The following is a 17,182-nucleotide window of genomic DNA, read 5'->3' as shown; positions in this document are numbered from 1 at the left end:
TTCATTCAGTTGATAATTTGGCCCTCAGCTTTGGAGAAACCTGAGGCTGGAGACTGACAACTTTTTTACCATGGGATTGCCAAGAAGCCTTGTGAGAATGTCCCACTCATGTCCAGGGCTGCAGCCTGCTGCTCTGGTTAGACTGAGGTTGATACCCTGATGTTGTGGAAGCTTCCTAAGTGGCTCAGATACATACTAGGGTTGAAAACATGTTTTATAAGTTTCTACATGAGTCAGAAGCAGCCTGAAGAGAAGAAACCGCACAGCTGGGAAAGTGGGGAGAGCTTAGTGTGTAAGAACACTTACTACAACAGACAGGAGGACCCAAGGTCAGATATTCAGCACCCATGCTAAAAACACTGGTGTGACCACATGAACATGTGAGTCTGCAAGGTGGGGCAGTGACTATTGCTAGAGCCTGGTGGCCAGAAGCCTGGCAGCAGCCTCAACAAAAGGACCCTGTCTCAAAGGAATAAGAGTGACAGAATATGACCAGATAACTGTCTTCCTGTGTATATGGATATGCACAAGATACATCTATTACATACACAAATAATAAAAACGAGAGGCTATGCCAACCTGCACATCTCATTCATTCTGGATGGTTCATGAAGCACTGCTAGGTGTCCACAGGGTGCACAGTACTGTGCTCACCTGCCATGAGCTCTTCCTCACCAGCCCAGGAATCTGGAATGCTCAGCTCCTCACCACCTTTCATCGCCACACTATGTCTAAAGACTGCCCAGGGGAAGTTCTCAGTGCTAACAACATACTGGCTGATGGCCTACCACATGGTTGGAGGCTTCTAAGTATGTGTATGCTCAGACACCATGGCCCGGAATGTCTGAGGACATTGTCAGTCCTTCTTAACTCCTTATTGAAGTAGAGTCTTGTGTGTATTGTTTGAGACAGGGACTCACGGTGTAGCTTTGGCTGTAGACTAGGCTGGCCTCCAGTGTACTGGAATTAAAGGTGTGTGGGGTTAAGGCAGGGACTTCTTTCTACTAATGTACTTAGTACTTCAAGTTAACTGGCCCATGAGCTTCCAGCTCCATCTCTCCAAAGGAGTACTAGGACTACAGATAGCCACCACTTCCTCTGACTTTTTTCCATGGATTCCACAGGTTGGGCTTGGGTTGCTGTGAGGCTTGCATAGCAAGCATCCTTATCACCTATGCCATCTATCTGGCCTAGAGTTGGCAGGGCTTTGGCATATCTACTGAGCCTGCTTTGTGTCTGAGGCTATGCATCCCAGGTGCTGGGGTTGATTGAAGTGGCAGATCCAGACCCCATGAAGGCCTCATAGCACCTGGCTGGTAAGCCCTCCATCACAGAAGCATTAGCCCAGATCCTGCTCTCCCTCAGCTTCGGGCTCAAACTTTGTAAAGCTCTTTGCATAGTTCTGGTGAGAAGTTTGTGAGGGACTCTAAAGGGTGTGATGGCACCAGGTGCAGTGTGGGTGGACAAGGTAGCCATGGGTCCTGCAGACTGTCACTATGAATGTTCACTAAAGCAGGTAGTCTCTTCTGCCACCAGGATGGATAGGTTAGCTGATCTTTTCCCTGGTATAAGAATACACTTTACTGTTTTAAGGATAATATTGCTTAAAGGATTTACTTAACTCAGTTGGCCTATATAATAGATTCAAGAGTACCTTAGGGCCAGCAAGATGGCTCAGCAGGCACAGGTGCTTGCGACCATGCCTAACTAGTTCAATTGCTGAGACCCAGGAGGTGACGGGAGCTGACTCCTGGACTTGTTCTCTGATCACACGCCATGGTACATGTGCCCATACAGAAACATATACATAAATGTTTTAAAAATATTAAGAATACCTACTTTAGAAGGGCACGCCTGTGTTCTTGGCACTTGGCATACAGAGGTAAGAGGATTGTCACAAGTTTGTTGCTAGCCTGATTTGTAAATTACTGGTTCAGCCAAGGCTATGGAATAAGATCCTGTCTCTAAAAGTAAAAAGATTAGATATGTGCCTCCACTTCAGCTTGCTTATGAGTTTAAATAAATTGGCAGATCGAATGTGCTTATCCAAAAGGGTAGTAATTAGGTTTTGTAATTGTTTTGTTGTTCAGTTAGTTTTTGTTGGAGAATGAGTGTATTTATAGGAGTGCATGTGTGTGTATAGAGAGAGTGTCTCATGCAGACCGGCGGGCCTGAAAAGTACTTATATACTTAAGCTTGGCCTCTAACTCTGTAGAACTAGAGTTGAAACTGGTGCAACTGCCTCCACTTCCCAAGTGCTGTAATCACAGGAGTGTGTGCCCACCCACAGTTCAGGGTGATACTTATTCTCCTTTTCACACTGCTTTCAGAGAGGCCCAGAGACGCCTCCATTCCCCCATCTCAAATCCTGGAAGACCGTCTCCATAGCTCCAAAACGGGCAAGGACAGAACACTCAGATGCAGAAGGGCAATTTTGTCTGGGCCGCCCAGTCAGGGAACCAAGCGCCATATTTGTAGAGGGCAGTAATCGCAGCTTCTTGACGTCATCAGTATGCGCTAGTGGAGGTTTCCTGACAGGTTGGGGAGCATCAGGCCAGCTGGGACCGATCGCGGAGGGCCAGGATGGGGGAGGCGGCCGTGGCAGAGGGACCTTGTCCACTTCTGGAGGACAGCTTCACGCGCTTCTCGTCGCAGAGCAACGTGTATGGGCTTGCTGGAGGCGCCGACGGGCGAGGGGAGTTGCTGGCCGCCACTCTTAAAGGCAAGGTGCTCGGCTTCCGCTATCAAGACCTCCGACAGAAAATCCGGCCTGTGGCTAAAGAGCTGCAATTCAACTACATTCCCGGTGCGTGGCGCTGTGGTGCCTGGGGAGGGACTAGAGTCTGGTGTTGAGGGTTCTAAGATTGTCACTGTGTTGCGAGGTCAGGGTCAAAACTGATAATCATTAGGGTCCCAGACAGTGGTCATCATGGCCTGAAAGTATTAGGGTTCAGGATTCCGCAAACATAGGTTATCAGCAGCATAGTAGTCGGTGTTCAGAGGTCATGATGATAGCGGTCAGACTCCAGCTATCTGCAGTGGTATGAAGTTAGTGTGGTTAGGCCGCAAGAGTGGAGACCTGCCTAATCAGTGAACTTTGAACTCCCCTCATAGTGGATGCTGAGATCGTCTCCATCGACACTTTCAACAAGTCACCCCCAAAACGGGGCCTGGTTGTGGGCATCACTTTTATAAAGGTACCACAGCACCCTCCGCCTGTCCACGCCCTCTTCCTTAGTCACTGTGGATCCCACCAAGTCTATCTCAAGTGCTCTGAATCTACTCCAAATGCCTGTCACCTCCCCTACCTCCCCTATGAGAAGTTTCCACCCCCAGGACTCAGGAGACAAGGGCAGTCCGTTTCTTAACATTTACTGTGACTATGAGCCTGGCTCAGAGTACAACCTGGACTCTATTGCAGGTGAGTGGGGCATAGGGGAGAGCGTGGCTGGGGCTGCCAGGGGCTGCTGGGCTTAACTTGTGTCCTTCTGCAGAGAGCTGCCTGAATTTGGAACTCCAGTTCACACCTTTCCAGCTGTGCCACGCAGAGTGAGTGACCCTGGGCACCCATGCTCTCCTACCCTTTCCTTGCACTCAGAGGCTTTTGCCCTATCTGGAAAACAAAAGGCTTTTCGTACACTAAGGATTGGAAACAGGTAGTGTTAGGGGCCCAAAAGGTGATGGGAAGTATAGCCGGGAAGTGGGGTTTCACGGAACTTTAGCAGACTGGAATCCACACACCTGCCATTACCAGTCTGGTTCTCATGGTGCTTTTCAGAGTGAATGCAGCCAAGATGGTTACATTGTCACCTCTCAGGTAGATCATTCCAGTGGGTTAATTGAGCACTGGGAACTCAACTTCCGAATTCTAGATCTCTGCTTCCCAGACCTGGAATTGTTCTGTAGCCCCGGAAGCCCTGAGATTCCCAGATTTAAAAGATGCAATTGAATGCTGAGGATACATTCAGGCAGTAGAACACTTGCCTAGCACACAGAGCTCTGGGTTCTATCCAAAGCACACATAAACCAGTGGTGCATACCTCTAATGTCAGCACTCAGGAGGCGGAAGCAGGAGGATAAGAATTTGGCTCAAGGTCATTTTTGGCTGCGTGAGTTTAAGGCTAGCCTGGGTTATATGAGAGTTGTCTCCAAAAAAAAGGGGGGGGTTCTATCAAACCCAGCAGCTCCTGAGATTCTGTAGAGGGACCTGTAAGGAGGTAGATCATCTAGAATCTTCACAATTTAAAATCCCAAAGAAAGTGGGTTCATAAGCCGGGCGTGGTGGCACACGCCTTTAATCCCAGCACTTGGAAGGCAGAGGCAGGTGGATTTCTGAGTTCGAGGCCAGCCTGGTCTACAAAGTGAGTTCCAGGACAGCCAGGGCTATACAGAGAAACAAACCCTGTCTCGAAAAAAAAAAAAAAAGAAAAGAAGAAGAAAGTGGGTTCATTTGCGAGTCTTCATAACAACACTGATACCAGAGATTAGCAACATTGTTGTTTTGTTTTGTTTTGCATTTTTTGTCAGTTAGTAAATCTTAGGTTCTGAGGGTCAGACAGTTGGTCTCACAGCTGTACAGTTTTACCACTAGAGCAAGCAAACAGCAGTTGGCATGGTAGATGAATGAGGATTGTGCCAATAAAACTTTATTTACAAAAAGCATTTAGTGGATTGGATTTGGTATGCAGGTCCTTAGTGCCCAACCTCTGGTTTAGTAGGTAAGAGATACAAAAATGAAGCTTCAAGTGTGTGTGGGTGTGTGCATGTGTACACGTGCATGTGCAAGTGCAAGTGCAAGGATGTACTGGTATGCATGTGTGTTCATGTGTGCATGCATGTATATATACACCTTATTATGAAGATCCTTTTATATTTACTTGTGTGCAAGAGGGTCCCATGCATATAGGTGGAGGTGAGAGAACAACCCACAGGGGTCAGTTCTTCCATGCTGTGTGGACCTGGGAATCGAATTCAGATCATCCAGACTGGTAGCAGTTGCCTTTATCCACTGAACCCTTGCTGTGAGGTTTTGCAGATTCATTCTGAAGTACCCTGCCCTGTTCCTAGAGTGAAGATTTGAGCAGTTGGGGGCTCTCAGAGCAGGGCTCCCAGCACCTGTCCTTGGCCGCTCTGAGACCTCGCAGCTGCGGAACTTAAGAGTTGGTGTACACAAGTCTGTAGAACACTAAGCCATGCACCTGGCATGTGAGTCTCTGGGTGGCAGCGTTCTTGCAGGCTTTTGGCATTTCAGGCTGGGTGTAAGAGGTACAGGTAAGTGGATCAGGAGTTCAAAGCCATGTAGCTATGGCTACATAGTAAGTTCAAGACCAGCCTTGGGTTCAGGAAACCCTATTTCAAAAATAAATTGACAGTGGCATTTCTAAATCCCTGGAGGAATTTAACCCCACTCAGGTTCTAGCACATTCTAGATTTCTTTGCTTTCAGAGTCCAGGTTGGGGACCAGCTGGAGACCGTGTTTCTTCTGAGTGGGAACGACCCAGCTATTCATCTCTACAAGGAGGTGAGGTGGGCAGGCTTGACATAGTCTGACAGTGCTGGCCTGTGGCTGTTAACTGACTCCATCGCCTGGGGTGGGCCTTGCTTCCTCAGAATGAGGGACTACATCAGTTTGAGGAGCAGCCCGTGGAAAACCTCTTTCCAGAGCTCACGAACCTGACCAGTAGGTAGGAGAGGACCACGGCACTCAAAGAAGGGATCAGGGCCCTGTGTACAGAGAAGCCAGACAGAGCAGGCTGCCCTCTAGCACAGCACACAGGAGAGCAGCCTTAGAGAAAGTAGGAAGCGTGTTGGAGTGTCACTTAGTTGATGAAATGCTTGCCTACCTCAAAACCCTGAGCTCCATCCTGTAATCTAGGCATGATAATGTACAGGTGGTAGAGACAGGAGAGGCAGGAATTCAAATTCACCCTTGACTTTGAAGCTAGCCTGGGCTACATAAAACCCTGACTCAAAAAAAAAAAAAAAAAAAAGAGGCAGCTGGGTAGCATGTTCCCAGCTTTCAGCATGACCTCAAAGTTGATTGATCATGGGTGGGTGTCCCCAGAGCAAGCAGGATGGGGCTCAGAGGCTGACTCCTGGTGCTTCAGGGAGGGGGTGGGTGGTCCGGAAAGCAGAGGTGGGGTTCTGGGAAATCAACCTGTCTGTCCACCCATCCACTGTCCTCCTACCAGTGTCCTTTGGCTTGATGTCCACAACCTCCCTGGCTCATCCCAGCGGCTCTCGGCTCTGGGCTGCCAGAGTGGTTATGTGCGTGTGGCTCACGTGGACCAGAAGAATCGAGGTGAGGGTGAGGCCTGGAGTGGGGACAAGCCCAGGGATGGGAACAGGTCCCCGAGTCCCTGCTTTCCACACAGAGATCTTGCAGACATGGACAATCCAGCAGGATGGGCCCATCTCCCGAGTGATTGTGTTCAGCCTGTCAGCCTCGGAGGGTGAGCTCTTTACTCTCAACCTGGGGTCTGGGAAGTGGACTCTGCAGCCTCAGCTTTCCCCTCCCCCCACACACCCTGAGTCCAGACCCTTTGCTCCTCCTGGGGCCCCTCTCCAGCCTGTAAGCTGTGCCACAGGCTGGCCTCAGATCAGTTCTGTTATCCAACCTCTCTCTCCCCACTTTGGTCTAACCTTCAACTTTTTCTTTACTTTCAACTTTCCCTTTGTGGTCTAGCCCTCACTCCTCATTATTATCTTACACTGGCTTCCCCCACCCCAGATTTCTCATTCCCTTTGGACTGACAACTGTCAATCATGGTCTCACCCTACCCCCCAGGTGCTTTTCTTCCTATTCCTTGACTTTGGTTTGTCCCACACTGACATTCACCTTAACCTGTCCCTCACCTTCTAAGCAAGGTCCCCTTCACCCGAATTCTCACAGTGCGGTCTAACCTTAGACCTCAACTCTGCTCTAATCTTTGTCTCTTCTGTTGTGTTCTACCTTCAGACTAACGCCATCTAAAGTCTGGCCACAGTCCTGTCATAGTCTAACCTCTAATCCTCCCTTCTGAGGCACAATCTTGGGTCTTCGTCCTAGCCAGCATTCTTCACTGCAGAGGGGATGGGGATAAGGAAGATCCTGTCTCCATAGACCTGCCAACTCCTGTCTCTTCCATAGCAACCCAGGACAGCCCCCAGCAGGAAGGATACAGTCTGCTTGTGGCCAGCATGCTGGAGCCAGCTGTGGTGTACTGGTGAGCATGCCTGGGGTTTCTGGGCACAATTTAACATTGTGCCAGTGTGGTGTGGTCTAACCTTGTCAACTCTTTGAGGTGGCTAGGGTCAAGAGAGCAGAAGGTGGGAGCACTCACATCTGGATCTTGTAGAGATTCTCCCCCCTTTAAAGACACCCAAACCCCTGACATGAGTGGACCAGAGATGCCAGCAGACACTGGCTTGAGAAAGCCTACACATGCAGTCCTTGGTTATTTCCATGATGTCACTGTTCCCACCTTCTTGGATTTTAAGTCACCACAAATTGTACAGTTGTAATGCTAACATAGACAGTCAGCTTTGTATGTTTTAGGAATGGGGGTGAAATAGGATCTTAGGAAGTCAAGGATGCCCTCCAACTATGAGGCTAAGGATAACCCTGAACTCTGACAGTCCTTCTGCCAGTGCCACCCGTGTGCTGGGATTACAGGCATTTACCACCACACCCAGCTCTTGTGGTGCTGGGTCAAACCCTGGGCCTCATTCATGCTACATTGTACCGATTTAACTACATCCTTGACCCCACATCCCCTCCACCCTATCCCCCCACTCCATGCATTCCCATCCACTCCTAATTCCACCCAGCTCCTGCACACTTGTGCTCTGTAAAGTACCAAGTGCTTAGAAGTTCAGGGATCAGGGTACTGTGTCTCCAAGAGCCACTGTGTGGGTGTACACCTGGGAGCACAGTAGGCCATCCAGAAGAGGATCTACAGGATGAACACTTGAGACCAACCACTTTCAAAGGTACAAACATTGAAACCAAGGCACACAGCGTTAGGAGTGAGTCTGGACCTCAGGGGAAGCCAGTCGGACATCACCTACAGTCTGGAACCAAAGGTGGCAAGGTCCTGTCATCTGACCTTAGCACACCCCCCCACCCCACCCCGTGTTTGGAACCCTCAGGGATCTTCTGAACAAAGGTCTGGATGACCAACTTCTCCTGCCTGGCAGTGACCAGTTTGACAGTGTCCTCTGTGGCCTGGTCACTGATGTGGACCTAGATGGACAACCGGAAGTCCTGGTGGCCACCTATGGACAGGTGGGTCTTGAAAGATGGGCCTGTCACTCATGTGTGTCTCTGCAGTGACCTCCTCCTCAGCCTGCATGACCGTCACCCCTCTTCCCACAGGAGCTGCTCTGCTATAAGTATCGTGGACTGCCGGAGGACAGCAGAGGCTTCCGCCTGCTGTGGCGCAGGAGCTTCGCCAGCCCCCTGTTGGCCATGGCCCATGTGGACCTGACTGGAGACGGCCTGCGGGAGCTGGCCGTGATATCCCTGAAAGGGGTGCACATCCTCCAGGTATCAGGCCTGCCACGGCTGAGGCAGAAGCTGCCACTCACTAAGGGACCTTGCCAGGCTCGGTAGGACGGAGGTTGAGAATGGGGCAGTTGCCCAGCTATAGGCATGGTGTCTTGACTTTAGGAAGGGATAGCCTGGCCTTGGGAGGTCTCTGGCAGTCAAGAGAATGCTACCCAGTGGCATTCATGAGGGAGGTATCAGTCTGGTAAAGCAGAGTTAGATGCTGTGGGTTTTAAAATCTCAGTGTGTGTGTGTATGTGTGTGTGTGTGTGTGTGTGTGTGTGTGTGTGTGTGTGTGTGTGACAGAGACAGAGACAGAACGAGCAGGGAGGGTTTCGTGTGTCCTTCTCTCTTCTATCTTATTCTCTTGAGGCAGAGTCTCCTACTAAACCCTAAGTTAAGCTGGCAGCTGATGAGCCCCCAGAGGAGCATCTCTGAGGTCTAACCTCAGCTTCTGCTTTCCACTTCTGCCTGGTTCTTGCTTTGTTAACCTCTCATTTGTTGCAGGATCTCACCTTTGTCCTTCCTGCTGTGATCTAACCTCAGCTTCTCTCTAACAGCTGAACTTCAAATACCCTCTAATGTAGTCTGGTTTTGAGCCATCTCTGTCTTTCCTCTGATTACTCTCCTATTCCTTCCTCGCCTTTCTCTTTCCACTTATTTATTTGTGTCTGGTGCTTAGTATAAGACTCACTGTGCTATGTCCCCCAGCCCTTGGGTTTGCAAGGCAGAGTCACATTGTATAGCCAAGCTGTCCCAGAATTCAGTCCCTGTGTCTCAGCTACTGGAGCACCATGCCCAGCCTTCTGCTGATCTCCAATCTCAGTTCTTTCTACTTGGGTCTAATTTGCCCCTCCCACAGGAAGTTGACCTAAAGCTGTATCCCCAACCCAAGTCTAGCCTCTGCTCCCTCCTACTTGGGAGATCAATTCTCATCCAACACCCTGTGGTCTAGTCTCTGCCCAGTGTGGTCTGAACGTGTCCCTCTCCTGTCACAGCTTACCGTCCTCTCTTGTCCCCACAGCACAGCCTGATCCAGGCCTCTGAGCTGGTCTTGACACGGCTTCGTCATCAGGTGGAGCAGAGGAAACATCAGCAGGGCCTTGGGGACAGAGTGGGGCCCAGGCCTGTGGAGCCCCCAGCCTCCTGAGCACTCCATCTTCTCAGGTGTGGACACCTCATATCTATCATTGTTGATGGGGAGCGAAGCATCTTAGAAGAGGAGTGTGCCCCTTGGACTCCCTCAGAAGGGGAATTCTAAGAGTCCCTGACCCACCCTGGTGTGCTGTGTGACCCTAGCTGATAACTACTGTCTGAGCCATTTGAAAAGGGATGTTCTCAGCCAACCTCTGCTCCCATCAGGTGTTGGTCCCTGAGGACCATTTACACATTCAGAGCAACAAAGCTGTCCTGGCTGTCTTCCTTTCCTTTGTCTGGCAAGCATCTATCAAGTACTTACTGTGTGCCAGGTTCTACACTGTTTAATTCACTCTCAAAGAACTGAGGAGGAGGACTTCGCAGAGATTCCTAGGTTAGACCCAGAGAAAAGAAAGAAAGTTACAGTGTGTGGAGGGTGCATTTTTGAAAACTATGGAGCCATTCTCTGCTCTGGTGAGCTAAACTCAGGAAGTAGAGTCCCAGACAAATGCCACTGAGGCCTACCCTAGGTTCATTGTCTCAACCTAGGATGAATAAGGCCACAGACAAGGAGTCAGCACTGAGGGGGAAGTGAGAACTCACCAGGGGCTTCAGGCTCTGTTGGGTCCCCTGGGAGACCCATGGAGACTAGGGAATCTTTGGGGATTTTCAGCATCTCCAGTGAACCCAGTAAGGTCTCTGCAGACCCCCTCAGCCCCAGAGAAGAAGTGATCCTGTTACTGGTCCATTTAGGAGGGGGCTGGTCTTGAAAGAAAAGGGATTACACTGGCCATGGACCAAGGCTAACAAAGTAAGTGAGCATAGATTCTGGTGTGGAGTGTCACAGCTAGACCAAGGCAGACAGGCCCAAGGAGATACTGTGCTCAAGTAGGTATTGGGGCTCAGCTAAACAGCCCAAAAGGATCGGAGAGACAAGAGTAGTCACCACCCCCATGGTTCCATCAGAGTCTCTAACCCAAGGCCCAGAGGAATTTAGCCCAGAGGAAATGTTGCTTCCCCAACCCCTAACCAGGAATAGAATTGGGGTCTGTAGGGTTGGTAAAATAATAGAGAGGGACTCCAGGCTGGGGGTGGGGCCTGGACGCTTCCTTGGAGGAACATGTGTTTGTGGGGTTGGGTAGGTAGCAGTGACTCCTACTAGGGAAGTCCACCTGTAAATCTGACCACCCTCGTGCACTGCAAAGGACATCAGATGCCAAGATCCTGACTTCCCAGGCTCCAACCTCCAAAAGCCAGGCCGAAGCGTGGGAAGCTTCAGGGAGTTGGAATTTCCCTCTCCTGGCAGCAGGCCCAAGAGTGTCCCTCCAGAGCTGGGAGCTGGCAGCGGGCACCGGCTGTTGGCAAGGCCAGCCTTCTCTTCCTGCTGTACCATTTTGTGCTCAGCACCTGTCACCTGTCCTCTAGAAGGAGGGAGCCTGGAGTGGCGTTTGTCCTGAGGGTAGTGATGGGAAGGCGAGTGATGCACACGTCCTGAGGTGTGTGCATGTGTGCACATGCAGGCATGAGTGCTCGCACCTGTGCACCCAGTTGTATTCAACTACCTGAAGGCTTCAGAATCCTAGGACATTTGGCTTAGGACTTGGCAGTTGGGGGGAAATTAAGAAGGGGTCTTGTGTAGCTCAAGCTGGCCTCTAGCCAAGGGTAACCTTCAACTCCTGATTCACCTCCACCTCTTGATTGCTGGGATTGCAGGCATGCACCACCATGCATAGTTTATACTGTACTGAGGGCAGAACCCAGGCTTACTGCATGTTTGGCAAACATGCTACCAACTGGTTCACATCATCAGCCCCCTCCCCCAAAACTGTTGTGATCTAGGTCTTGCTATGAGGATGGCTTGGAACTCAGCCATCCTCCTGTCTCAGCCCCCTGAGTACGGAAATCAAACAGATGTGTGTCACCACACTGGGTGATCTTGATCCTTCCCTGCCTTGCTAGCCCAGAGGCAGTACAGAATGCGGTAAAGAATCAGAACCCGAAGCCACAGTTGCTGCCTCAGTTTCCCCCTCGTAATGTCAAAATGGAGCTAACAACATCTACCTCTGGGGATTGGGAGTGAGACTGTGTTTTGGCGCGGCAGGAGCAGTGGGAATGGCTCTTGTCGTACCTGGGCACTCTGGTAGCAGTTCCCTGTCTTCTGTAAGGTGCTCTGAGCAGGCTGAGCCTGTGAACTTGGAAAGATATGCCTCCCGACATTCCTTCCCCCACTTCCCCCAGGTCTGCCAGCCTGTGGCTATTTGTAGCAATGACTACATCTCTGGGCCCTTGTATGGACGGGTTGCTGTGCGTGTGTGATCAAAGAGAGGGACTGGGATACCACAGCACAGACTGGTGTACAAACTTGCGCCCTCCATCGCTGTCCTCGGATTCTAGTGCTGAACCCCAAGATTGGGCAACCTGCAGCCCCAGCCTTGCCAAGCCCCTCTACCACCCACTAGCTTCCTTGGCCACGCCCCTTTCCGGGCTCCTCCCTCCTGCCCCTTTGTAGGGCAGGCTCTGTTCTGTAGCCCCGCCCCCAGGCCCCTGGCCACGCCTCCTCATATTGGCTCCTCCCTCGGCGGTTCTCTAGTCTGAGCTCCCAGGCCTCGCTCCCTCCCATAAGCCCTGCCCTCTCCTGGCTCCTCTTTTCCTCCGGCGACTATATTCCTCCTCCTGGTGGTCCTTTCCCCAGCTCCCCTGTGCCCACCCTCTCTCCTCCTTCAACTCCTCCCTCTTCCAGGCTGTCCCTGTCCTCCAACCCACAACTACCCTGTTCCCACACACCACCCTGCCTAAATTTCCTCTCTCCCACCTCCTGGTGGTCCTTTCCCCAGCTCACTTGTCCCACCCCCTCCCGTCAGCAGCAACTCCCTCCTTCAGCCTAGACTCTCTTAACGGCTGATTCCCCCGCCCCAGTTCCTCTGTCCCCGCCCCCTTCCCCGGCCTCCTCCCAAGCTGTATTCCCCTACCTCTCCAGTCTACACCCCTCTCCGGGGCTGCTCTCTCAACTCCCCCCTTTTCTCTGTCCCCGCCCCCTCCCCTGGGCTCCGCCCTCCTTTCGGCCCCTCCCCGGTTCCCCTCCTCGCATCCCCTCTCCTCCCTCCTCCCTGCTCTCCCTCAGTCCCCGGCTCCTCTCCCTCTTTCTCCCTTTTCTCCTCGGGCGGAGGGGCCCACCGCGGGGGCCCAGCGGGGACCGGCCCGGCCGCAAGGCAGGTAAGAGCCCGGCGTGGCCGTCCGGAGCCTCCGGGGTTGCGGGAATCCAGGCTGCGCCGCATCGTCAAGTGCGGGGGCTTTCTGAGCCCTGGCTCTGAGTCCTGGCTGCTCCGCTTTCAGCGTGCGCCATGTGTATGGTGTATGTCTGTCTGTCCGTCTCTGGGCACCTGGGTCTATCTCTCCCCTCCCTCTTCTCCCTCTGCCTGCAGCCAACTCACACCCACACACCTCTGTCTCCGCCCCTGATGCACGGGGAACCTGGAGGAGGCAGATTCCCCGCAGTGTGGACTCCCCCGAGGGCCTGGAGTGCCCCCAACTCCTCCTCACCCCTTTTTAGCCCAGGTCTCTCCATCCTCTCAACCTTGACTCTCTGAGACTGGTCCTGCCTACAGCCTAACCTGTGTAATAACATTCGACCAGTCCTTCCAAAGTCTAACTCCCATATTTCTCACTGTCCATTGATTCTTTGGACAACTCTGAGGCACTTTGCTACTCCTGGGCACTGTTCTAAGATCAGGCTAGACAGGTCCTTCTCACAGTCTCACTTCCTCCAGCCTCACACCTTCACAGCGAGGTTGGGTGGGAAAGCAGTAACCTTCTGGGGACTCTACAAAGGGGCTCAGCCTGACGTTTTCCTTCCCTGGGGAAGGGCTCCAGAGAAGGTAGGCGAGGTGCTAACCAACACCTGGGCCAGAGCTGGGGTGAGCTTTCTGCCTACAAGATACCCGCCCTGCGTGGCAGGCGCGTGGGGATTCCAGATGGCTTAAAAGATCACTGGGTTAGGAGCTCCACGCCTTAATGCCACATTTGTGTTCTGCCTCTGACTTGACCAAGTCCTTTCTCTCCCTACTGGTCTCAGTTTAGTCTGCAATCTGCAACTGTGTGTGTGGTGGGGGCCCTGTGTGGTTGATGGAAAGAGTGGTATGTGTGAGTGTGTGTGTGTGTGTGTTCTGAATTCTGTATTCCCACTCTGCTTTGCATCGCCCCCACCCCCAGCAGTCAGTATACACGCCAGGTCCTCACCCTCTGTGGCTGCCTTGAGGAGTCCCACCTGACTTTCCAGAATCCCCCAGAGATAGGCCAGGCAGAACAGGACACTCATCACTATCCCAGCTGGCCAGCAGCCCATGAGGTTGGTGGAGAGACGGCCTTGAAGATGCAACCCTGAGAAGGTGCTACCATCTGCCCTGCCGGCCCTCCCTGGACTCAACCTGATCCTTTCGCCATTGAGTCTACACCCAGATTAGCTTTCAAGACTCAGAGGAGGAAGCCTGGAGCAGTAAGTGTGGCCTCCCCAGCCATAGACAGACAATGCTCAGGCCTCTTGTCCAAGTGTTTCACAAATATTTATCTAGTGCTTTCTCTCCTGAGTCCCTCTTCCAAGACTAGGAGATGGGGGGAGGAATCAGCGTGACAGCAAAAAGGGATCAAATAGACCCTGCCTCTGGGCGGGCAAACATTAGTCCACTGACCCTGGTGTTCCTGAAGGACTGAACCTGGACGAACAATTGGTTAGACTTGAACTAGGACTTCCCAGGCATCTCACCCTCCCCCAAAGAGGCAGTTAGATGATTCTTGACTTACAGGGTCTTTCCTGTCTCTCCCAAAACCCAAAAAGGGAGGAGGGAGAAGCAAAGGGAAGTCTGCTTGGGATCCTGGTGGGTTCATAATTACTCATGAGTGTTTGCTAATTAGGGGCTGCTAATTAGATATATCATTAAAGGCCTTGTCTAGGGGGCTAACTGTGTATCGGCTCTTTAAGAATCACCCCTCTCCCCGCCCCTGCCTACACACACACACACACACACACACACACACACACACACACACTCCACTCCTTTTCGGGAAGTTCTGCCAACATACTGCCTCCCTCCCCCAGAGCGGGCTCCTGGTCTGTGGGTGTGAGTCGAGGGTAGGCTGTGGGTTAGACTTCGAGAAGAACTTTCAGACTGACATAGAAGGTGGAAATTCCTGGAGACAAGGCTAGAGGCACCCCAAGGCATTTCTAATGGACAGCAGGCTCAGGTGACAGCTCCTCGGGCTGCCTTTTCTCTATAATAGGCAACTGGGTTACCATAACAACCTGAGGGTGGAGCCAGGAGCTCAGACCTTGGGTACCTTCTGGGGGGAGTGGATGCTGGGTGATCTGTGCAAATTGTTTCACTTCTCTGAGCCTTGATCCTCTACTTTGTGAACTGAGTCAAAGGCCAGGGGTGTCATTGTGGAGAGCACAGTCAGAGCCCCAAGGAAGAGCCGGCTTCAGGCCCCAAGGGACAAACAGCAGAGGCTAGAATGCCTGAAACAGAGCAGGGGGGACAGAGGCACATGCAAGCAAGGGAGGGCTCCACAGTCCTCTGAGACTGGAGTTGTGGAATATTCTGGAAGAAGAATGGATGGGCGCTCCTGTGTGCTTATTGTTTATTTATTATTGTGTGGATGTGTATGGTCAGAGGACAACTGTATAGAGTCAATTCTCTCTTCCTATCTCTTCTTTGGCCATGGCACACTTAAACCCTCCTCAAAATAAATAAAATGTAATGAAACATAAACACAGAAAGACAAAAATAGACGCTCATACCCAGAACCTACTACAGCCCCCTCAAGAGCCAAGCTGCAGTGCCTGGAATTGCCCAGTGGGCTCCTGGCCTCCAGCTGACACGGGTTTCACAGTGTTCTTTGTACCTGGCATCCTTCACTCAGCCGTGCGTCTCAGGATCAGGTTCCTCTATGTCATCACGGTTAGCCACAGTCCCCTCTCTGCTTAGGGGCTGTATACTACTCCATTACTGTTTCTGCATTTAATTGTTGAGAGGCCTCTGAGTTGTTTCAAGGTTGGCCCTGTTGTAGATAAAGCTGCCATGGACGTTCTCCTAGGGACCTTTGGATGAGATGGGTATATAAGCCTGTCCTGGGCAAAGCTGCAAAATCACGAGAGTGTGTGATGGTTGGCTGCAGGCACCCAAGGTGCTTTGACTCACGGATGTTTCCAGCGTTTCACACTCTGTCCTGGGCATTCCTGTGTCTTTTCATCTGGGTATCCATGTGGTAATCTCTGTGTCTCTTTGTCTCCTGTTCCCAGCTCACCTGTGTCTTGTAGCCTAACAAACTGGGATACTGTTCTTTGACAGTGCTGGTAATGATTTTCTGCATGCTACACATGTGGTCTATCAATGAGCACCACCTTAAGACCCACACTGCATAGTAGGAAAGTACTGTGCCTTTGAGCAACATCCCAGCCCCTCACTGGGGGATTCTAGGCAGGGCTCTACCACTGAGCCACGCCCCCAGCCCCTCACTAGGGGATTCTAGGCAGGGGCTCTACCACTGAGCCACACGCCCAGACCACACTGTGCCTTTTGAGTGACAGGGAGGCATGTGATCCACTCAATCTAATCTCCTGCTCCTCTCCCCAGGACCTCACCACCCCCCATGGCTCCCTTGGCTTTGATGGGGGTTGCTCTCCTTCTGGGGGTACCCCACTGCTTGGGGGAAGCCACTCCGACCCCTTCCCTACCGCCTCCAGCAGCTAATGACAGCGATGCCAGCCCAGAAGGCTGCCAAGGTTCCTACCGCTGCCAACCAGGTGTGCTGCTGCCTGTGTGGGAACCCGAGGACCCATCGCTGGGTGACAAGGTTGCACGGGCTGTGGTGTACTTTGTGGCCATGGTCTACATGTTCCTGGGTGTGTCTATCATTGCCGATCGATTTATGGCATCCATTGAGGTCATCACATCCAAGGAGAAAGAGATCACCATCACCAAGGCAAATGGGGAGACCAGCGTGGGCACGGTGCGCATCTGGAATGAGACAGTGTCCAACCTTACACTCATGGCCCTGGGCTCCTCAGCGCCTGAGATTCTGCTGACTGTCATCGAGGTCTGTGGCCACAACTTCCAGGCCGGTGAGCTAGGCCCAGGCACCATCGTGGGCAGTGCCGCCTTCAACATGTTTGTGGTCATTGCTGTTTGTGTGTATGTCATTCCGGCTGGCGAGAGCCGTAAGATCAAGCACCTGAGGGTCTTCTTTGTCACAGCCTCCTGGAGCATCTTTGCCTATGTCTGGCTTTATCTCATTCTAGCAGTTTTCTCCCCAGGTGTGGTCCAGGTGAGTAAAGACCAACACCCCAGGGGAGCCTGGTGGCTTGGGATGTCTGTGTGTGCGCGCGTACGCATGCGTGTGTGCATGTGTGCCAGTCACACTGCGCCAGAGGGCTGAGCCAAAGACAGCAAGTCAAGACTGCAGGTACAGATAGAGCTCTGTGCCCACCCAGAAGGTAATTCCCAAGGCTGCGTGGGCTAACAGAGC

General features: G+C 52.1%; 2 protein-coding genes across 3 annotated transcripts in view; both read left to right on the top strand.

The window, feature by feature from the left end:
- The first annotated feature begins 2,521 nt into the window (after positions 1–2,521).
- Positions 2,522–10,242, top strand: Kptn (kaptin, actin binding protein). Its single transcript, XM_021166778.2, has 12 exons — positions 2,522–2,806; positions 3,115–3,197; positions 3,337–3,421; positions 3,495–3,549; positions 5,446–5,521; positions 5,611–5,684; positions 6,192–6,301; positions 6,375–6,452; positions 7,130–7,205; positions 8,131–8,266; positions 8,357–8,527; positions 9,552–10,242. The coding sequence occupies exons 1-12, from the start codon at positions 2,584–2,586 to the stop codon at positions 9,675–9,677; spliced, it is 1,293 nt and encodes a 430-aa protein (XP_021022437.1). The 5' UTR covers positions 2,522–2,583; the 3' UTR covers positions 9,678–10,242.
- A 2,430-nt stretch (positions 10,243–12,672) lies between these two features.
- The window catches only part of Slc8a2 (solute carrier family 8 member A2), a 30,057-nt gene continuing 25,547 nt past the window's right edge, over positions 12,673–17,182 (top strand). Inside the window, exons 1-2 of one of the 2 annotated variants that reach the window (XM_029480078.2) lie at positions 12,673–12,877; positions 16,291–16,981. In XM_029480078.2, the coding sequence (XP_029335938.1) occupies positions 16,307–16,981 (675 nt within the window). In that variant the 5' untranslated portion in view covers positions 12,673–12,877; positions 16,291–16,306. The remainder of the gene's footprint in view (positions 12,878–16,290; positions 16,982–17,182) is intronic. The other variant, XM_021166777.3, reaches the window with a different exon arrangement.

This window comes from Mus caroli, unplaced genomic scaffold (genome assembly GCF_978045245.1).
Source record: "Mus caroli unplaced genomic scaffold, Mus_caroli_1 scaffold_8, whole genome shotgun sequence".
Classification (NCBI taxonomy): domain Eukaryota; kingdom Metazoa; phylum Chordata; class Mammalia; order Rodentia; family Muridae; genus Mus; species Mus caroli.
Note: the sequence above shows the minus strand (reverse complement) of the source record. Positions and strands in the feature narration are given on the sequence as shown.

Bases quoted from the DNA above. Each gene is read 5' to 3' on its own strand.
- Kptn (XM_021166778.2), top strand. From the start codon at position 2,584: ATGGGGGAGGCGGCCGTGGCAGAGGGACCTTGTCCACTTCTGGAGGAC. The intron at 7,206-8,130 runs GTGAGCATGCCT...TGGAACCCTCAG, and splicing joins GAGCCAGCTGTGGTGTACTG to GGATCTTCTGAACAAAGGTC. The intron at 8,528-9,551 runs GTATCAGGCCTG...TTGTCCCCACAG, and splicing joins AAGGGGTGCACATCCTCCAG to CACAGCCTGATCCAGGCCTC.